General features: G+C 41.8%; 2 protein-coding genes and 1 non-coding gene across 3 annotated transcripts in view; 1 reads left to right on the forward strand and 2 right to left on the reverse strand.

Annotated features, from left to right (window-relative positions):
• The window catches only part of POLA1 (DNA polymerase alpha 1, catalytic subunit), a 295880-nt gene extending 295627 nt beyond the window's left edge, over positions 1-253 (reverse strand). The window contains exon 1 of the mRNA XM_040266631.1: positions 103-253. Within this exon, the coding sequence (XP_040122565.1) occupies positions 103-145 (43 nt within the window). The 5' untranslated portion in view covers positions 146-253. The remainder of the gene's footprint in view (positions 1-102) is intronic.
• Positions 254-10649: 10396 nt separating this feature from the next.
• PCYT1B (phosphate cytidylyltransferase 1B, choline) overlaps positions 10650-23118 on the forward strand; it is a 142893-nt gene continuing 130424 nt past the window's right edge. The window contains exon 1 of the mRNA XM_040266634.1: positions 10650-10992. Coding sequence (XP_040122568.1) covers positions 10921-10992 — 72 coding nt within the window. The 5' untranslated portion in view covers positions 10650-10920. The remainder of the gene's footprint in view (positions 10993-23118) is intronic.
• LOC120882705 lies at positions 15849-15996 on the reverse strand. The gene has a single exon (XR_005725565.1). It is a non-coding gene; the product is annotated as a small nucleolar RNA SNORA12 (small nucleolar RNA).

Below are 23118 nucleotides of genomic sequence, written 5' to 3' on the forward strand. Positions count from 1 at the left end.
CGCCTTCCTGAGAAAAAATAAAACAGAGTTCCCACAACCCGCGATTATGCCACAGTCCCCGCACTCCCAGCCCGGGACCCTGCGCGCGGGGCCATCTCTCACCGTTCGCCCCCGGCTCGCAATCCTCGCCATGCAAGGGCGCCATGGTCCCGGAGTCTTCCGATTCCGCGCCAACCAGCCCGAAACTAGAGCGGGGACCGAGACAAGCACCACCCAGAAAGCCAATCAGAGGCTCCAGAGGCTACGGACTTCCGCCCAAAAGTCCACTGACTTGCCGCGAAGCGCGGCGCCCCACCCTCGGCCTTCCCGCGGGCGCGCATTTGGCGCCCGGTTATGACCCCTTAGGGAAAAGAGCTGGCGGGGGGGGGGGGGGGGGCGGCAGTTAAGAGCAGGAAAAGGAAGCGGTCGGGCGCTGAAAAAGAGCCGCCTGAAAACTCACTGCGCAGGCGCACCCATGCTGCTAGGGAATGATTTCGGCGCGTTGGAGCAGCGGCTTCCTGGTTCTGAGGGTTGATTTTCCGACAAAAGAGGCGCGGACGGCAGCAGGGTGGGCGTGGTTGAACGGGTTTCTGAGGAGCCTGGGAAAAACGACTGCCTCCTGCTGCTGCGCATTCGGAATCTTACCTGATACTTTGTTTTTCTGAGTTCTAGCACAGTCGCTGTGTGATTTATGGTATATGCACCAACTTAACCAAAAGATCAAAAGTACCATCACCAATTCGGGGCCTCCGGATGTGATGCCTTTCGGAAAAAATAACATCACCTACATAAGTCTTCTTGCAAATAAATGCCTGAATCTAACCATGCAGAAACAATCAGATGTATTTAAAACGTAGATTAATCTATAAAAATCTGGCCTGGGCTCCTGGAAAATTTCAATGTTATGAAACATTAAAAGGGAATTAGAGGAAAAAAAGGGGGACATGAGAGGGAGTTTATTTTCCACAATAAACTGTGGAAAATTTTGAAAGAGATGGGAATACCAGACCACCTGACCTGCCTCTTGAGAAACCTGTATGCAGGTCAGGAAGCAACAGTTAGAACTGGACATGGAACAACAGACTGGTTCCAAATAGGAAAAGGAGTACGTCAGGGCTGTATATTGTCACCCTGCTTATTTAACTTATACGCAGAGTACATCATGAGAAATGCTGGGCTGGAGGAAGCACAAGCTGGAATCAAGATTGCCAGAAGAAATATCAATAACCTCAGATATGCAGATGACACCACCCTTATGGCAGAAAGTGAAGAGGAACTAAAGAACCTCTGATGAAAATGAAAGTGGAGAGTGAAAAAGTTGGCTTAAAGCTCAGCATTCAGAAAACTAAGATCATAGTATCCGGTCCCATCACTTCACAGTAAATAGATGGGGAAACAGTGGAAACAGTGGCTGACTTTATTTTCAGTCCGTTCAGTTGCTCAGTCGTGTCTGACTCTTTGAGACCCCATGAATTGCAGCACGCCAGGCCTCCCTGTCCATCACCAACTCCCAGAGTTCACTCAGACTCATGTCTATCATGTTGGTGATGCCATCCAGCCATCTCATCCTCTGTCATCCCCTTCTCCTCCTGCCCCCAATCCCTCCCAGCATCAGAGTCTTTTCCAATGAGTCAACTCTTCACATGAGGTGGCCAAAGTATTGGAGTTTCAGCTTTAGCATCATTCCTTCCAAAGAACACCCAGGACCGATCTCCTTCAGAATGGACTGGTTGGATCTCCTTGCAGTCCAAGGGACTCTCAAGAGTCTTCTCCAACACCACAGTTCAAAAGCATCAATTCTTCGGCACTCAGCTTTCTTCACAGTCCAACTCTCACATCCATACATGACCACAGGAAAAACCATAGCCTTGACTAGACGGACCTTAGTCGGCAAAGTAATATCTGTGCTTTTTAATATGCTATCTAGTTGGTCATGACTTTTCTTCCAAGGAGTAAGTCTTTTAATTTCATGGCTTCATGCAGTGATTTTGGAGCCCCCCAAAATAAAGTCTGACACTGTTTCCACTGTTTCCCCATCTATTTCCCATGAAGTGATGGGACCAGATGCCATGATCTTTGTTTCCTGAATGTTGAGCTTTAAGCCAACTTTTTCACTTTCCTCTTTAACTTTCATCAAGAGGCTTTTTAGTTCCTCTTCACTTTCTGCCATAAGGGTGGTGTCATCTGCATATCTGACTTTATTTTGGATGATGTTGAAGCTGAAACTCCAACGCTTTGGCCACTGGATGCAAAGAGCTGACTCATTTGAAAAGAGGGATTGGGGGCAGGAGGAGAAGGGGATGACAGAGGACGAGATGATTGGATGGCATCACCAACTCAATGGACATGAGTTTGGATAAACTCCGGGAGTTGGTGATGGACAGGGAGGCCTGATGTGCTGCAGTTCATGGAGTCACAAAGTGTCAGACATGACTGAGTGACTGGACTGAACTGAACTGAGAGGGACTTCCCTAGTAGTCCAGTGGCTACGACTGCACTCCCAATGCAGGGGGCCTGGGTTCAATCCCTGCTTAGGGAACTAGATCCCACATGCTGCAACTAAAGAACCTGTGCCACAACTGAGACCCAGTGAAGCCAAATAAATAAAAATATTTTTAAAAGCGACATTAGATTCTGGTATTTGGTACAATGCATACAATGGATGCAAACTCACTTATTGTAGACCAGAGACGTAGGCATGTATATCTTAACTAGAGAACACTAGCTAAACCACAAACTTCCAATGAGAATTCTTTCTAGATTTTATGGAGAATTATCTTTAACCACTGAGGCCAATACATCTGAACCCTTTTCTCTAACCCCACTAATGCACAATGCTCTTAGTTCCACTTCCCCCACACCCCCAGAGAACAAAGTGAGAGCCATGCCCTCAAGTGATTCAACATGAATTATTGACGAACGGACAAAAGTTTTGTGATAATTGAGCCCTGGCTCATAGCACAAACATGCAACATCAATGTGAATAAAACCCGTCCCCAAAGATAAATAGCTGTATTAATGCTTCAAAATCTTTTAAACCAGTAGCATGAACTAAAACTTGGGAATGGAAAACCAGAATTCTTCTGGGAATTATTACAGGTATTGAAGCAATTAAGAAAGAATTATGAGTTAGAACATTGATGGTATAGTCAGTCAATAGTGAATTTTAGCAGAGGATGGCAGCATGAGGGTTTCTTAATTTACATATGGCCAGTATTCTATAACCCTGGAGGAAGGCATAGCAACCCACTCCAGTATTCTTGCCTGGAGAATCCCATGGACAGAGCAGTCTGGAGGGCTACAGTCCATGTGGTCTCAAAGAGTCGGACAAGACTGAAGCGACTCAGCATGCGTAGTATTCTATATAGCTTAGAGCAGTGGTTCTCAACTTTGGTCACAAATTAGAATCATCTGAGCAGTTATTCAAAATTCCAATGCCCCCTGGACCTATTAAATCAGAATCTCTGAGGATGGGATTCCAATGTGAAGCCAAAGTCGAGAATAAGTGGGCAAGACAAGGCGTTGCTAAATCATTTAGAGTCACCAGCAGGACGGCTAACCCAGACATAAATATCCGGTTGAACAATCTGTGGTCACATATGCCTGGACACGGGCTTCCCTGGTGGCTCAGTGGTAAAGAATCCATCTGCCAATGCAGGAGATGCAGGTTCAATCCGTAGGTTGGGAAGATCCCTGGAGAAGGAAATGGCACCCCACTCCAGTATTCTTGCCTGGAAAATCCCATGAGCAGATGAGCCTGACTGGCTACAGTCCATGGGGTTGCAAAGAGTTGGACGTGACTTAACAACTAAACAACAGCAACAACATACCTGGACACACCTCTTTCTGTGAGGAAGGAAGGCTGATTTTCAATCTATTTGAGAGACTTTCACTCTTTAGTATCTTACAACATTTAGCGCTGTGACTTCCTATGAACTGAATGGTGTCTGGGTTACCTAAGACTCTTAGGCAAGGCTAACACTAGATTTATTAGAAACAATGTGAAACCACCCCCATTGTTAAGCATCTATCATCAGTAGGAACCAAGTCTGGGACTTCCCTGTCAGTCTATTGGTTAAGACACTGCACTTCCATTGCAGGAGGTGCAAGTTCAATATCTGGTTGGAGAACTAAAGTCCAACATGACCACCAAGATCTTGCCCCAAGGCTGCACCACTGTTTCTTGGCTGCTCCTCCTTGGTCTTCACATTCCCTCCCTTCCCTAGTTAGCAACTGTTTGAATCTGCCCATTGGAACTAAGGGAAGGTCATGGAGGCTAGATCAAGACTATTTCCTTGTAATTTAGAAATGGGGGACACGAAAGACTTTTGTGCCCAGGAACCCCGCAGGGTCCTACTTGGTTTCACCCTCTGTGTTTCTGCCACAGTAGAGATAACTTATGTTTCATTTCCCTTTGTCCTTAACTCTTACTGAATAATTTCTGCCAGTGAGACAACTTGGCCAAACAATCATTAATATTTTCCCCAGGCAGTAATCCATTTTATAATCATCTGCTTGAAAAGATCATCCTGGATGAACCTAGAGATTATCATACTAAATGAAGTAAATCAGACAAAGACAAATACCATATGATATGACTTGCATATGGACTCTAAAAATTGTACAAATGAACTCATTCACAAAACAGAAAAAGAATCACAGATGCAAAAAACAAACTTCTGGCTACCAAAGAGGAAGGGTAGAGGAGTGATTTTTAAAAAAGGGAGGGGGACTTCCAGTTGATCCTGTAACTAAGATTCCTTGTTGCCAATGCAGGGAAATTAATACAGAAAATGTATCCTTTACCCAGGGTGTCCCCCTGGCAACATCTTGCAAAACTGTATCACAACTATGATATTGGCACTGATACAGTCAAGACACAGGACATTTCAATCTCTAGAGATCCTTAACCACTGGTAACCACTAGTCCGTTCCTTACTTCTATAATTTTGTGTACAGATCTTTGTACAGACTCGTTTCTCTTGGGTAAAGACTTAGAAATGGAATTGCTGAGTCATGTGGTGAGTACATGTTTTGTTGTTTAGTCGCTAAGTCCTGTCCAGCTGTTTGCGACCCCCTGAACTGCAACACGCCAGGTTTTCCTGTCCTTCACCATCTCCCAGAGTTTGCTCAGACTCATATCCCTTGAGTCGGTGATGCGATCCAACCATTTCATCCTCTGTTGCTCTCTTCTCCTCCTGCCCTCAGTACTTCTCAGCAAAGGAATGGCCGATCACTCCAGTATTCTTGCCTTGAAAACATCATGAACAGTATGAAAAGGCAAAAGAATAAAAAGTATATGTTTAATTTTAAAATAAACTTGAGAAACTGCTTTTCCAAAGTGGCTGTACTAGTTCACGTTCCCATCAGTAGCGTATGAGACATTCAGTTGTTCTACATCCTCGCCAGTAACTATCAGTTTTTATTTTAATTTTCATTCTAGTGATTATATATTATATATATAGTATCTCATTGTGAGTTTTAATTTGCACTTCCCTGATGACTAATGACAAGTGTCTTTCTTGTGCTTCCTAGCTATTTGCAATTGTTTTCTCTTGAATATGTTTGTTCTTTGTTTCTCTTTGTTCTTTGTTTCTATCTTTTCCTCCTTCTCTGGGTTTAATGAAGCATTTTATATGATTCTATTTTATCTCCTGTCTTGGTATATCATTTATACTTCTTTTTTAAAGAACTTTTTTAGTGGTTGCCCTAAGTTTTACAGGGTTTCCCAGGTGGCGCTAGTGGTAAAGAACCTGCTTGCCAACACAGGAGACATAAAAGACATGGGTTCAATCCCTGGGTTGGGAAGATCCCCTGGAGGAGGGTACAGCAACCCACTCCAGTATTCTTACCTGGAAAATCCCATGGACAGAGGAGTCTGGTGGGCTACAGTCCACAGAGTCACAGTCAGACACGACTGAAGTGACTTAGCATGCACGCAAAAGTTTTCAACATACATTTTAAAATAATGTAAGTCCACCTATCATCATACTGCTCTATGTGTAGGGCAGCTACATTATAAGCGAGTATTCCCCAGTCCTCTCTTCCTGTCCCTTGTGACACCTTACTGGTTGGTGTCCAGGAATTGTTTGTTATTATGGGAAAGAGCCCCATCCATACATTGGAAACTGGGTCTCAGAACACTTGCTGTTGTTCTGGTTTCCAATGAGAAGCCCACTGTAATGCTCAACCTTATTCTTCTATAAGTGAAGTTTCCCACACTCTACTCCCCACGTCTGGCTCCCTTCAAGAGTTTTACCTTGTCCTTTGTATTTTGTTTGTTTGGTTGGTTGGTTTGGAGTTGGGTTTTTTTAAAAAGGGGAGTTGTTTCCTTGTTACAGTTTGAATATGATGTTCCTAGGTGTTGGTTTTTAGTTTGTTTTGGTATTTATCCTATTTGGTATTTTCTGACCTTCCTGTGTCTGTGGTTTTCTTTTAATCATAGTAATGACACATTATTTGGAAAGTTCTTGGCCACTGTCACTTCAGCTATTTCTTCCGCTTGTTTTCTCTTTTTTTCTCCTACTGGTATCTTGATATGGTTCTCATACTCCTTTCTTTAGCTGCTACAGTTGCAATCTATTTCCTCCAAGTTTTTTCTCTTGTTGGCTCTGGTTATTTTTATTTTTCCTCAGGTGAAAGAGAGAGAACAGCCAGAGAGAACTGAAATTCCCTTCCCCAAGCTAGGATAATATTTTAGAGTTGCCCTTTGACAAAGTCTTGCTCTCTGACCAAGTCTTTCCTCTAGAGAGTAGGCTTTGTGACAGAGAAGATTCTGGAAGGATTTCCTGATGGTTATTCTTCCTTTTCCCCTTGCCGCAGCCCCCAGGGCATTTTTCTCAGATTCTCAAGGTGACAATCTGGTGGGGTTCCTAGAGAAAAAGTCCACAGAACTGTGCGGTCCTCACTCTAGGAATTTCTTAATTTCACGCTAGTCCATACTCAGCCTCCAGCAGTTCAAAATTGGCATTTAAGTGTTCCCACCAGATTATAGTTTCAGGTAAGCAGATCTCACCTGTGATTCTCCATATGTGCCTGTTTCCAACTTTAGAGATGGTGTTTTGCCATTTTCCCAATTCTTTTTGAGAATTTTCTTGTCTAAGAAAAGGCACTGATTCATCCACATTTTTCTTGATGTAAGGGATGGTAGTGGCAATATCCATGCACTGTAAAAGCAAAAGCAGAAATGAGGACTCACTTGGTCATCTCTTGTCTACATTCTTTCATGAATTATTTGTTCAAATCTGTTGCAAATTTTTTTAAAATTGAGTTGTTTGTCCAATTATTAAATTACAAGAACTTTTATATATCCTAAATAAAAGTCCTTTATAAATATGTGCTTAGCAAATATTTTCTCTCAGTCTATGACTTTTCATTTTTTTAATTTTAAAGATCAGAAGTCCTTTACTGTTTTAATTTCAAAAAAATTTTATTGAAGTAAAAGTTCTTTATTTTTGATGTAATTCAATGTATCCAAGAAAAAAGAGGAGAGTGAAAAAGTTCGCTTAAAGCTCAACATTCAGAAAATGAAGATCATGGCATCTAGTTCCTTCACTTCATGGCAAATAGATGGGGAAACAGTGGCAGACTTAAATTTGGGGGGGCTCCAAAATCACTGCAGATGATGACTGCAGCCATGAAATTAAAAGATGCTCACTCTTTGGAAGGAAAGTTATGACCAAACTAGACAGCACGTTAAAAAGCAGAGGCATTACTTTGCCAAAGGTCCATCTAGTCAAGGCTATGGTTTTTCCAGTGGTCATGTATGGATGTGAGAGTTGGACTATAAAGAAAGCTGAGCACCGAAGAATTCATGCTTTTGAACTGTGGTGTTGGAGAAGACTCTTGAGAGTCCCTTGGACTGCAAGGAGATCCAACCAGTCCATCCTAAAGGAGATCAGTCCTGAGTGTTCATTGGAAGGACTGATGTTGAAACAGAAACTGCAATACTTTGGCCACCTGATATGAAGAACTGACTCATTGGAAAAGACCCTGATGCTGGGAAAGATTGAAGGTGGGAGGAGAAGGGGACAACAGAGGATGAGATGATTGGATGGCATCACCAACTCAATGGACATGAGTTTGGGTAAACTCCGGGAGTTGGTGATGAACAGGGAGGCCTGGTGTGCTGCAGTTCATGGGGTCGCAAAGAGTCAGACACAACTGAGTGACTAAACTGAACTGAATGTATCCAATCTTTTTTTTCCTTTATGGTTCATGCTTTTTGTGTCCTACCTAAGAAATCTCTGTTTAAACCAAGGTCACAAAGATTCTGTCTTAGGCTTTATTCTAGAAATCTTGTGGCTTTTACATCCAGGTCTATGATCCATTTCATGGTTAATTTTTGTATATGGTGTGAGATAAGAATAGAGGTTCATTTTTGCATGTAGATATTCAATTGCCCTTCATTCATTTAACAATTGTTTTCAAAGCAACTACTAGCATATACCTAGAACTATGCTAGGTGGAGCAAATTATTTTACCTCAGTCCAGAATCTAACTTTCAGCCACTTAGATTCAGAAAATCATATTGTTCATAGATTCAGAGAAGATCAAGACTTTTGATAACAAGCTACCTATAATAAACTGTAAGCAAAATAACCAGAAAGTGCTAGTGAATTCATCCATTTCTACAGTGATTTAGAATACCTCTAGCTGGGCCTGCTTTAATATTTGTGAGGTCAGGACAGGAATGTAAATGGAAGCCCATATATTATATATCTTAATACTTAAAAGTTTGAAATTAGGCTAACAGATTGTGTGGGTGTATGTATTTTTTTAGTCACTCAGCTGTGTCTGACTCTTCGCTACCCCATGGACTGTAGGCCACCAGGCTGCTATGGTTGGGGGCAGCCAGAGTCCCCTCCTCTGTACCACACTACAAGGTGGAGCCAGCCCAGATATCCAGATTCTGTTCACGTTTTCCTGCTAAAAGCTTGACTAACCCTTCTGCCCCCTCCTGCCATCCCCAGGGATATCCAGCACATGCCTTAAAAACAGGCTGAGGACATTTTGGCAGAGAACTCCAGGGTTCTCGAAGGGGACTACAGGTCCCAAGGCATGTACCCTATCTCCATGACCACATGGACTCCGAGGAGGAGGAGAGCCAAAGTAGGGCCCCGTTAAACATGGCACCCAAGGCCATGATCCACGGCACACCCTGCCCACTGGTGAGGTACAAGAAGGCAAACAATGCTGCTGGGGAATTCATGCAAAAGGAGGGTGATTTCACGAGCTCTGAAGCTGAGGCCCAGTTGCCCATCTCCCGGCATAGAACGTTTTCCAGACTGCGAGGATACTTGTCCCCCAAATTCAACTGTGTGTCTTCTGTGATAGAGCTGACACAGTTTGCTTCCCCAAGAACATCCTTTTCTCTGAGTGTCTGGGGCTTCAAAGACTCCCCACAGGTCCAGGGGGTTAGAGGATGAGAGAGGACACCCACCTGGCAGTCAGAAGCCCAGCATATCTAGCTGCCAAAGTGAAGGAAGAAGCCCACGAGAAGCTTTGGGGCTGCACACACATCTGAGAGTGAGCCCTGGGCTGCAGTTAATCAACAGTGTCAGCAGTTGGGAAGAATATCTGCACACAGAGTGAAGAGAATGAGAACAGGCTGGGGCTCACTCTCACCTTCCCCTCTGTTTGTCAGCATACCCAACCACTCTCTTCACTCTCTTTGGAAGATTGTGCCTTCCAAATCTTATGCAAATTCCTCTTTGGGCCAACTCTAACCCAAAACTAAGGGAATGGGATCCTTGGAGATGTGATTGCAGCTCACCGAGTCAACACACTCCATACAACCATGCTAGGAAACCAGCCACAAATTCACTGGCAGAGCTCCCCAACAACCAGCTCAGAACCTGATGAGAGTGCAGGATGGATGGATGGATGGACAGATGGAAACCCTGAAAATATCCTTCTACTGATCAGAGCAAGTTTTATCATCTGGAAGATGAAATATATAAGAAAGTGATTAAGAGTTTTCATGCTAGGACGGGACATAGGAAATCTTCACATGCCTTAGGTGAATTAATTTTAGTTGTAATTTATTTATTTAGGCTGTGCCACACAGCATGTGGGATCTTAGTTTCCCTGGCCAGGGACTGAACCCGCACCCCCTGCAGTGGAAGGACAGAGTCTTAACCACTGGAAGCCCTAGGAGAATTTAGGACAGCAGTTTTTCTGAACTGAATTATGATACTCATGTTAACAGCCTCCAAAGTTCCCATGGCACTTTGCTGCAGCCAAATGTTTTTTAAAAAATTTTATCAAAGAAAGCCCCAAGCACACATAAGAACAAGAGTTCTTTTATCTCAGGGGGAATGAACTTAACACTAATTGTGAAGATTCCACATTGTTAAAATGCACAAATTCACTTCCAATGGTATGTAGAATACTTGAAAAAGATAAAATGTTTATTAGAATCAAAGTCCCTTTGAGAGATTTATTTTCTCTATCTTTATTCTCATATTTAAAGAAAGTGCTGAGTTGTAGATGAACACTTCAAGGTCTTGGCCACTTTTTACCCTGAAGAAAAGAGCCAAAATGTTTGTCATTCCAGGAGCATAATCAGTTGAGCCGACACAAAATAACATAGTTAATTCACGAACGGAATTTGTTGCCATAGCTCCAGGGAGGGACAGGGTGGAGGAAACAATGGCCTTTTTCACCACAACCTGCCTGTCTCCACACAACAGGCCATCACTGAGCCAGCGCAGAGCACAGCAATTGTCAGTGAGCAGCAGCCATGAGAAGACAACAGGAAGTGGGTGGTAAATAAAGGAAGAGCGCCTGGCAGCTTAGATCTCCGCTAGTTCAAGCTCTGGACACGACTACCTCCTCCAGCTTATCTTCAAGCTTAACCTTTGGTCAACTGTTTCTGTGAATCCACAGAAAGAAAATGAAAGGACTCTAAACCAGAACGAAAGCAGACCAGGAGGAGGCATGGTGAGTCACCAGGGTGGCACCATGGAAAAGGACCTCGAGAACAATTGCACTCCCCAAATGGGACGCAAGGTAAGGTACCCACTTTCCTATTGATTTGTATCTCTTTGATTATCAAAGTTCAAAAAGTAAAGTCCTATGTATCTGTGAGTATAACAAACCTGTGATAATTAATAAAATCATACTCTAAAGAGAAATATTGGGAATTCCCAGGCAGTCCAGTGATCGAGGCTCTGTGCTTTCACTGCCGAGGGCCTGGGTTCAGTCCCTGGTAGGAGAACTAGGATCCCACAGCCAAGTGAGCAGCAAAAAGAAAATAACAGAGAGAAATTATCCCTTCCGTCTTAAGGTGATAAAAAGAAAAAAACTCTGGCTAACGGTTCTTTATCCCCTGACTGAGGATGCAAGCACCCAGGACAGAGGTAAATAATGAACAAATTCTCTTCCTAAAAAAAAGTTCAAATAGATTACTATATGTAAAACAGATAAGCAACAAGGACCTGCCGTATAGCACAGGGAACTATATTTAGTGTCTTGTAGTAACCTATAAGGGAAAAGAATCTGAAAAAGAATACATGTATATGTGTGTGTGTGTGTATAACTGAATCACTTTGCTGTACATATGAAACTAGCACAACATTGTAAATTCTTCAATTTAAAAAAAGTTTTCTTAAAAAGGTCAAATCACTGTGAGAAAATGTAGGTAGTTCAAGGCCAAGAATGATGCTGTGGGAGCCTGGGTGTGCCAGAGAAATATTTTAAGAAAATGTTCATTATCCTATAAAATGAGAAACTTTCCCCCGATGGCTCAGCAGGTAAAGAATCCGCTTGAAATGCAGGAGATACAGGAGATATGGGGTTCAGTTCCCTGGTCAGGAAGATCCCCTGGAGAAGGAAAGGGCAACCGCCTCCAGTATTCTTGCCTGGGAAATGCCATGTACAGAGGAGCCTGGCGGGCTACAGTCCAAAAGACCACAAAGTGTTGAACACGACTAAGCATGCATGCATCGCGTGGCATTCCTAGTAGAAAAGTCACAAAATCTCGATTGGAATATCCATTTCAGAAATCCTCACAGTGTAACTATCACATGAGTGATACTACCTTCTATAATCTTTTATTTTGGGGGGGAGGAGATGTGCCTAGGGGAATGTGCATTTTAGTGGAGCCTTGATAAACCAAAAGAGTTCTAGATGGCAAAAGTTTAGGTGGTGAGACAAAAAAGAAGGAGTCTGGATGATGTGAAGAAAAGACTAGGATCAGCAATGATGTAATTTTTGCTTCACAGTAAAGCTGGTTTCACACCACTCCTCAGAGAGTGGTTTCTCAGGCCTTAAGACACTGGCCCTGTTCTTTCCTGTCCCAGGACTCCTCCAAAACTTTCCCATGCCCTTGGGGGTGGCTGTGGATGACTGGTTAAAGAATCGTATGCCCCAGAAAGTGATCTGGGGCCATAACCACCATGAACTTGAACTACATGACTGGTAGATCATTTCTTCCAATTGGTCCCCTCCCCCTCTGCCTCCATATTACCTCAGATTTGGAGAAATTTCTATGTTGACTCATGAATTTCACCAGCTTATTTTATTGAGTTCGTGGGAGACTCAGGCGGCATTTTAGCCACTCATTCATTTATTCACTCATTCATGCCTCATGCCAAAAATAGATTTGAAGTGGTATCAAAACAAGTAGATTCAGTTCCTGACTGGTTCTGATATTGAAAATTGATTTGATCTTTCTATGTACAGTTATGTAGAATTCAATCTGTACAAACATCACTCTGTACACCCATAACTCTTGTGAACTGAAAAATATCCAAAGGCTTCTAATCTCATGGAGTTCCTAATAGTATCACTTATTATCATAATAAGAGCTGATATTTTTAGTTCTTACTAGGTGGCATTCAGTTCAGTTCAGTTGCTCAGTCGTGTCCGACTCTTTACAACCCCATGGACTGCAGTACCCAGGCCTCCCTGTCCATCACCAACTCCAGGAGCTTGCTCAAACCCATGTCCATCGAGTCAATGATGCCATTCAACCATCTCATCCTCTGTCATCCCCTTGTCCCCCTGCCTTCAATCTTTCCCACCATCAGGGTCTTTTCCAACGAATAATTTCTTCGAATCAGGTGGCCAAAGTACTGGAGCTTCAGCTTCAGCATCAGTCCTTCCAATGAATATTCAGGACTCATTTCCTTTAGGATCAACTACTTTGATCTCCTTGCAGTCCAAGGGACTCTCAAGAGTCTTCTCCAACACCACAGTTCAAAAAGCATCAATACTTCAGCGCTCAGCTTTCTTTATAGTCCAACTCTCACATCCACACATGACTACTAGAAAAACCATAGCTTTGACTAGATGGACCTTTGTCAGTAAAGGAATGTCTCTGCTTTTTAAAATGCTGTCTAAATTGATCATAGCTTTTCTTCCAAGGAGCAAGCATCTTTTAATATCATGGCTGCAGTGACCATCTGCAGTGATTTTAGAGCCCAAGAAAAGAAAGTCAATCGCTGTTTCCATCGTTTCCCCATCTATTTGCCATGAAGGGATGGGACCGGATGCCATAGACTTTGTTTTTTGAATATTGAGTTTTAAACCAGCTTTTTCACTCTCATCTTTCACTTTCCTCAAAAGGCTGTTTATTTCTTCTTCGCTTTCTGCCATAAGTGTGGTGTCATCTTCATATCTGAGGTTATTGATATATCTCCTGGCAATCTTGATTCCAGATTGTGATTTATCCAGCCTGGCATTTCACATGATGTACTCTGCATATAAGTTATATAAGCAAGGTGATGATATACAGCCTTGATGTACTCTTTTCCCAATTTGGAATTAGTCTGTTGTTCCATGTCCAGTTCTAACTGCTGTTTCTTGACCTTGACCTTGACCTCTTTTCTTGAGAGGAGATACATATCCTCTCCTAAATAATTTTCATGTCTTATTTCACTTGATTAAATCCAGTGAAAGTATTCAAACTCCTAACCACTAGCCTATTGTGCTAATTTGTGCCTTAGCTTCTCCCAGTTAAATGGAATAAGTTTATTTAACCTCGTTGGGCCAACAAATAGAATTATATCTTTAATTATAGCAATAATAAAGTGATTGTATTAACATTTTAATCCTGCTTTTCTGTTCTCCATGTATTTTCCATACAGAAGCTGACCTCTGTAAAATTCTGTAAATTTAACTTTCTGACTGCCAGCCCTTTTGGGCATTGTACATCGATACCCATGACCATTTCTGGCTATTGCTAATGGTATTGCTTGCAGTTAATAGTTATAAGCACTGTCATTACATATTGTATCTGAATGGTGAGGATAATTATGAATTTAATAATACAGTTGACCCTTGGACAATGCAAGGGTTAGAAGGCCGACTCTCTGTGCAGTTGAAAATCCAAGTATATGACTTATCCGCCCTAAAGGATGCAACCAACCACAGGTGGTGCATTACTGTAGCATTTACTGTTGAAAGCAATAAGTGGAGCTGCACAGTTCAAACCCATATTGTTCAAAGGTCAACTGCATTTTTAATCTCTCCAAAAATGGAAACTCCTTTTATATGAAAGAGGTATTCACTTTCCACATATTTAACTTTAGTACTCGATTGGCACTTATTCTGAAAGTGAGAGAAGGCCTGAACATTATCTCAGTACCTCTTACTCCAAATGCTGTGTGGTAGATATTATTTATATTCTCATTTTCAAGTGAAAATTGAGGCTCAGAGAGGCTAAATAAATTGTCCAAGGTAAAAAGGAGAGAGCTAGAATTCAGATTCTTGGGATCCAGTTTCACTGTTTCTTTAAACCTACACCAACAAATAAGGTAGCCACTAACCAAAAATGTAAAGTTTAGTTTCTCACTTGTACTAACCACATTTCAAGTGCTCAGTAGTCACAGGGAGCTAGTGGCAACCTTATTGAGACACTGCAGATACAGAATATTCCATCATTTCAGAAAGTTCTAGCGCATAATGCTGCTTTAAGTCATAATGTCTCTTTTAGACAGTTGACACATTTCCTCAAAATATATTGCAGTTCTGTTACAAATTATATGGATTTAAATTTTTCCTGTGAAATCTCATTTATGTGAAGTTTTTTAATTTGCAGAGCACCAAGTTAACTTTGATCTGCAAATTAATAATATAGGTAAGAGTCAAGGAGACATTATACACTTCAGAGACCAAAGATTTTTAAGCATCATCAAGTAACTCCAGAAGCACTCACTTAGATACAAGCAATTGATACAATAATTACATATCATTTTTATTTATTCATTAAAACTGGGATCCCCTACAGTAACCTGGTAGGAAATAACGTGGTTAGCCTAGTTCTTTCTGCTATTCCAAAATTCTATGTAAAGTCATTTTATACTAATGATTTACCTTCCTCTCTTCCTCTGGATCATTAAGTCAGTAGCATAAAATACTTAAGTCAGTAGCATAAAATACTTTCACTGTGAAATTTTTATTAGCTCAAGATCTAATTCCAAAGCCCTTACTTCTTGCACTGTATCCCAGGACTTCCTGGTGTGCTTGCTCCTATGGACCACTCACAGAGCCTGGCACAAGTAGGGGTTCTATGAAAATCTGTTGATTGGTGTGTAGGCCATAAGAGAAGAAAGAAAAATTAATAGAAACAACATAACTGTATGTTGAATATTTAGTCTTTAAAAAAATTTTTATTTTACTATTTTTTTTTTAATTTGGCCACACTGGATCTTAGTTTCAGCATTCAGGTTCTTAATTATGGCATGTGGGGTCTAGTTCCCCAAACAGGTATGGATCCAGGGCCCCTTGCATTGGGAATACAGAGTCCCAGCCACTGAACCACTAGGAAAGTCCCATATTTGGTCTTTATTTGAAGGAAATTAAACAATTTAGAACCCTCCACATTTCTGAAGTTTAGTTATCTGAACATTTTTTTTTCTGTCATCTTTGAGAGCCAATCTCTGATTCAGGAAAGGCTGGAAAGAGATCTCTTTGCCATTAAACCTTTGGCAACTCCTGTACAATGTCTGTAGCAGAGTCGGAACTATTTGAAAGTTCAGCACAAGTGCCAAAAAGAAAACCACCACAACTATCTGAATATTTTTTTAAGCCACTTACTTAAAGGGAAAGTAGATATTACATTTTCACTTTTTGTTCCAAAACACAATTAGGCCTTTTTCTTCTTATTCCTCTGTAATTTCTGCACATGAATCCTAATATTACAGGAACAGGTATTGATTTGCACAGCCTTCAGCTAACTCAACAGTCTTTGTCTCCTTTGCAAACTGTGTGGGAGACTGATCCATGGGTCACATGTCCTCCGAACTCAATTAACAGGTGTCATCACCTCTACAGGCTACTGTGCTGATTGATTGTTCTTCCCCTGAAAGTTGACAGGTGGAGCACATGCTCCATTCCTGATACAACTGAATCTGAGTCTCTTGAAGACACTAAAGTCTCTGCCTGAACTGTTGAGACCCACTCACTGCGGTCCTCTAAAGCAAGCCTTGACTATCAAGCATCTGGGCACTCTCACAGGCTCACCTCAACAGCTCAATTCGCACACAGAATAGATGGGAGAAAGAGGCTGGACTTGGGAGTGTGTGAAACCTGGGCTTCCCTTGGTCTTCCTAGGCTGGAAACTACGGGGAGAAAAGGAATCTTACTGGGGTTTTTTGGTTCTTTCTTCTAAGGGACTTGAAGCCAGCTTTCAAATACCATGGAGTAAAGAATATACAAGATCTGGCCTAAAATTAATCTTGCCCCATGCTCACAATGAAACCTCATAATGTGAAAACATACTCTTTATTTCAATCTTGCCCCAGGTATTAGGACATTTTTTAAGTTCTCTGTCTTTTCAAAAACTATAAATCACCCCCCTGCCGCTTTGTCTCTCTCTGTCTCTGTCTGTCTGCCTCTCCCTCACACACACACCCACACCATATAGAGAAAGAGAAAAAGAATTTTAGAAATTGAAAAGGATGACCCAGGACAAAAAGGAAACATGTTTCAAATCTGTCTTCCTCATTCCATTGTTGTTGTAGTCACTAAATATCAATAATGCCAAAGTTGAAAAACCTTCAGTTCAGTTCAGTTCAGTTCAGTTCAGTCGCTCAGTCATGTCCAACTCTTTGTGACCCCATGGACTGCAGCATGCCAGGCCTCTCTGTCCTCCACCATCTCCGGGAGATTGCTCAAACTCATGTCCATTGAGTCGGTGATGTCATCCAACCATCTCATCATCGGTTGTCCCCTTCTCCTCCTACCTCCAATCTTTCCCAGCAACAGTGTCTTTTTCACTGAGCCAGCTCTTCACGTCAGGTGGTCAAAGTATTGGAGCTTCAGCTTCAGCCTCATTCCATTAAGATAGAAACAAAAAATATAGAAGAATTTAAATAATTCTTTTGAAAGCAAAAACTAGTGTGATTAGAATTTTAAACAGTACCATCATATTTTCTAAAAAACCTCAATCTTTTAAGAGTTTGCCCTAAAAAGGGAGGGGGATTCTCTGGTGGTCCAGTGGTTAGGACTCTGTGTTTCCACTGCATGGGACACAGGTTCCATCTCTGCTCAGGGAACTAAGATCTCACAAGCTGCATGACACAGTCAAAAAAAAAAAAAAAAAAAAAACTTTGCCCTACAAAAAACTTTGGGCTTCCCTGGTGGCTCAGATGGTAAAGTGTCTGCCTGGAATTCAGGAGACCTGGGTTCGATCCCTGGGTCAGGAAGATCCCCTGGAGAAGAAAATGACAACCCACTCCAGTACTCTTGCCTGAAAAATTCCATGGACTGAGGAGCCTGGTAGGCTACAGTCCATGGGGTCGCAAAGAGTCGGACATGACTGAGCGACTTCACTTTTTTGCCCTACATATATATTTTTTGCTCTATATTCTTTAAGAGTAGAGGCTATCACATTTATCTTAGATACCTGGCTTCTGACATACTGTAGATGCTTTGTAAATGTTTGTTGAGTGAGTGAAAGAAATTTAAATTGCTGTTTATTCTGTATTCTCCTTGTCCGGGGAGAGTCCTGAATTTGTCCATCTAAGGTCATCTAGTAGAATGAGTGAATTTCAACTCAGCCTTTGAATCATAGATCAGAGTTGGATGAACCAACTTCAACTTGACTCCAGCCTCTAAATTTATTGACGTTATTATTATTAACAACAGCAGCAAAGACATGATCACTGTTTACAAGGCGTGCATGAGTGCTAAGTTGCTTCAGTGGTGTCTGACTCTTTGCGACCCTATGAACTGTAGCCCGCTAGGTTCCTCTGTCCATGGGATTCTCCAGGCAAGAATACTGGAGTGGGTTGCCCTTTCCTCCTCCAAGGGATCTTCCGGACCCAGGAATTGAACCTGAATCTCTTACGTCTCCTTCATTGGCAGGCAGGTTCTTTACCACTAGCGCCACCTGGGAAGCTGTTTTCAAGGCTCTCCACCCTAAATCCTGCCAGACTCTTTGGGTTGCTAGAGGTTTGTGATACCTGAAGGCCAAGTGGGACCTGCTTAGAGATAGCAAAGATGGCAGACTCACTCTCTACAACTTTCTCAGTTGCCCAGAGATGGGCAGAGTTGGATAAGCCTTCGAGAGAGATGGCTAAGACTTGTACACAGATTTGCCTCATAAATGCTTTTCCATTTGACTATCACACTTTTCCTTAGGATGACAATTGAAAAGATTTTCTTAAATATCACACATGGAATTCAAGACAAAAATGGAACATTAATCAAGGAGTTTTGTAGGGTTTTCTTCATTATATGAGGTAGGAGAGAGTTATAATCACCAGGAAGCACAGAAGACTTCTTACCCTATACAGTACAGACCAGTGGGTTGATTAACTGAAAAATAAAATGGTTAAAATGGAGACTTGTTTTAAAAAGTGATAAATATATACACTAAATATTTTATGTAAATTTAAAATAAATATGGTATTAAGTTGTTGATGCTTTAATTGGGCCACTGATTAGAGCTATATGTTTTCTTCATTACACGTATGCTTAGTCGCTGAGTCATGTCTGACTCTTTGCGACCCTATGGACTACAGCCTGCCAATCTCCTCTGTCCTTGGAATTTTCCAGGCAAGAATACTGGAGTGGGTTGCCATTTCCTGCTCCAGGGGATCTTCCCCACCCAGGGATCAAACCCATGTCTCCTGCATTGGCAGGCAGATTCCTTACCACTGTGCAGGCATACATATAGGCAATGTCTCTGGTTTCCATTTTTGGTGAATTCTGAATGAAGTGAAAAGTTGAGATACTCTGAAAACACTCTGTGTGTGGAATCCTAGATTTGGGGGAATTTTATCCCTATCTTTTACAGTAGTCTTGTTCTCACCTAATTTAATAACAATTTATTTTATTTTTTATGAGTTTAAAAAAAATTTATTTATTTTAATTGGAGGCTAAAAATCCCATGACTATCTTTTCTTTATAAAACAACTTAGTTTCTTTAGGGCTTCCCTGGTGGTTCAGAGGTTAAAGCGTCTGCCTCCAATGCGAGAGACCCGGGTTCGAACCCTGGGTCAGGAAGATCCCCTGGAGAAGGAAATGGTAACCCATTCCAGTATTGTTGCCTGGACAATCCCATGGATGGAGAAGCCTGGTAGGCTACAGTCCACGGGATCCCAAAGAGTTGGACATGACTGAACGACTTCACCTTCACCTTCTCATCATTTATATAACATTTAATTAAATGATATCTTTCCAACCACAAGTACAATGGGCATAAATAGATTTGGGGCAAAATTTAAGTAACTCTTTTTTAAAAATTATTTGTTTATTTATTTATTTATGGTTGCGCTGGATCGTCTCTGTTGTGTGCTGGCTTTGTCTAGTTGCAGTGAGAGGGGGCTGCTCTCTAGTTGTGGTGCACAGGCTTCTCATTGTGGGGGCTTCTCATGTTGTCGAGCACTGGCTCTAGGCTCACGGGCTTCAGTATTTGTGGCTCCCGGGCTGCAGAGCTCAGGCTCAGTAGTTGTGGTGCATGGGCTCAGTTGCCCTGCAGCATGTGGGCATGTGGTCTTCCCAGACCAGGGATCGTACACGTGTCTCCTGCATTGGCAGGCAGATTCTTCACCACTGGGTCATCAGGGAAGTCCGCTACTGTTCCTTTTTGAGCAAAAAAATGTTAATACGTTGGTAATATTTTTGTCCTCCATGTCTCAGATGTACTGCCTTATTTAATGAGTACCTACTTTGGGGTAGGCCCTCCAGAGATAGAAAGAGACATTCTTTCAAAGATGTAATTTACATTTTAAAGTATAGAAGTCAATTTTTTTAGCATATTCACAGGGTCCTGTAACCATGAACACAGTTTAATTTTGGAACACTTTCATCATCCCCCAAAAGAAACCCTGTACTTATTAGCAGTCACTGTCCATTCCCTCGGCATACCCCTAGCACCAGGCAACCATGAATCTACTTTCTGTCCTATGGATTTACCTATCCTAGACATTACAGATAATGAAATCATACAATATATGTGTTTTTTTGTGTCTGGCTTCTTTCACTTAGCGTATGTTTTCAAGATTTAGTCATGTTGTAGCGTATATTGGTGCTCCATTCTTTTTGTGGCCAAATAATATTCCATTGTATGAATATACGACCATTTGTTTCTCCATTCACCATCTAAGGACATACGGGTGTTTTCACGTCTTGGTTGAAAGTGATTAATGCTGCTGTGACATTCATGTACATGTTTTTTTGTGGACATATATTTTCAATTCTCTTAGGAGTAGAATTGGTAATTTAAGTGGTAACTCGATGTTTAACTTTTTGAGGAACTTTCAAACTTTGTTTTCCAAAGAGGCTGCACAATTTTACATTCTCCCCATCAATGCATGAGGGTTCCAATTTCTTCATGTACTCATCAATTCTTGTTATTTTCCATTGAAAAAAATTATACCCTTTCTAGTGTGTATGAAGTGGCATCTCCTTGGGGATTTGATTTGCATTTCCCTAATGGCTTATGATGTTGAGCATTTTTTAACATGTTCATTGGCCATTTGTATATCTTCTTTGGAGAAATGTCTATTCAAATTTGTTGCCCATTTTGAATTGTGTTATTATGTCTCAAAGACACTTCTTTGCCCTAAAGCAAGGTTTCTCAGTCCATCCTAAAGGAAATCAGTCCTGAATATTCATTCGAAGGACTGATGCTGAAACTCCAATACTTTGGCCATCTGATGTGAAGAACTGACTCATTTGAAAAGACCCTGATGCTGGGAAAGATTGAAGGTGGGAGGAGAAGGGGACGACAGAAGATGAGATGGTTAGATGGCAACTCACCAACTCAGTGGACATCAGTTTGAGTAAACTCCAGGAGTTGGTGATGGACAGGGAGGCCTGGTGTGCTACAATCCATGGGGTCACAAAGAGTTGGACATGACTAAGTGACTGAACTGAACTGAAGGTTTCTCAGCTTTGGCATTATTGACAGTTAGGGGATGGATAACTGTTGTGTGGGATTTTCCTGTGCATTGTAATATGTTTAGCAGCGTCTCTGGTTTCTACATATCAGATGCTAGTAGCATCCTCCAACTTCTGACTATCAAGACAGACACTGCAAAATCACCTTGGGGGTGAGGAGATGAAATCTCTCCTAATCAAGATCTGCTACTCAGAAAGATCTTTCTGTGCATCTAAGAAACACACAGAAACATAATTCAGTTTTTGTGGAGTGGTAGAAGCCAGTTTGAGTGGGTTGAGGGTGAGGTAAGAAAGTGGATGGACCCTGAGAGTAGGAACTGATCTTCCCAAGTCCAGCTGGTAAGTTAATTGACAAAATGAGACATAAGTATAAAAGTTACAAATAAGAATTAGCTAACATGATTAGATAATAATTCAATATAACACAAAACAGTTGTAAGACTATATATGAAAGTATTAGAAATGTGGTATATCTAGAACTACTTATAAGATTTCTGAGAAAGGGAATTTACTGTGAGCTGGTCTCTGGGGCAGAGTGTCATCCCTTGACCCTCCTAGGCATGGAGCTCAAATGTCTGTTAAGTGGCCTTTCCCTGTAGACAGCTCTCAGCTTCATTTCTCACATTAGTCTCATCTCTGGTAGGGATGTGGACATATCTGTCTCAGACATAGATGGTTAGAGCTGAGTTGTAGGCAGTATGTCCACAGATAACCCCTGAGGGCTTCTCAAGCTACTCTGGTGCCTGTCCTTAAGAGTCATCTGTGGACATACTGCCTACAACTCAGTTCCAGACCCACTCAGTCTCTATCTCTTAGTTCTAATTTCTGAAAGAGGGAATCTGAGGATCTGAGAAACCGCTGAATAGGCCTGGCTTGGTTCTCTTAATTGGGTGTCCTAACCCAATCCCCTAGGCTGTGGGGTGGGGCAGTTTTCACAGAATGGTTGGGATGGGGTGAGGTAGAAATAAAGAAATAGGAACCACATCATAGATCCTTAAGCCATTCCACCACCTGTCCAGATTTCCCCCCACTTTTTTTCTTCTCAAAGATTCTTACCCCATTCCCTGTTCCCTAAAGGGCTTCCCAGGTGGTGCAGTGGTAAAGAGTCCACTTGCCAACACAGGAGATGTGGGTTTGATCCCTGGGTTGGAAAGATCCCCTGGAGGAGAAAATGACAACCCACTCCAGTATCTTGCCTGGGAATCCCATGGACAGAGGAGCCTGGTGGGCTACAGTCAATCGCAAAGAGTCAGACACGACTGAAGCTACTAAACAACTGCCCCCTAAAACATCTCTCACAGAAATAGCCTGACTATTGCTTGCCAGTTAAATACACAGTTACCACCATTTACCTCTTTCCTTCAGCACCTGTGGTACTGTGGTCTTGACCTCAGGTATTCTTACTTTAGAAAGGGGATGATTCTATTTAATAATATCTTGGCAGGAAGGTGTCATCTACACTGAAATGGGCCATTTTAACAAGAGAAATATATCTGTTTGGGAACAGTCTGAAACTTCTTCATCTCAATCTTCCCCCAGTGGCATAACAGTGGGGAATAAAGACTACGAGTTGTTGGGAGATAGTACAGCCTTCCCACTAGTTAATAAAGTGATGCCCTGCCTTCGCAGTCTATTAATTAAGAAGATAATCAGTGCATGCTTCAAGTTTGCTCTTTGAAACTCAAAGGCAATAAAATCAGAACACTACTCAGATTTTTTTTTCTCATAAGGAATTGAATAACAAATTAGGGCCACAGAGATAGAGTAATCACATCTTGAATG

The sequence above is a fragment of the Oryx dammah genome, unplaced genomic scaffold (assembly GCF_014754425.2).
Source record: "Oryx dammah isolate SB20612 unplaced genomic scaffold, SCBI_Odam_1.1 HiC_scaffold_23, whole genome shotgun sequence".
NCBI classification, from domain to species: domain Eukaryota; kingdom Metazoa; phylum Chordata; class Mammalia; order Artiodactyla; family Bovidae; genus Oryx; species Oryx dammah.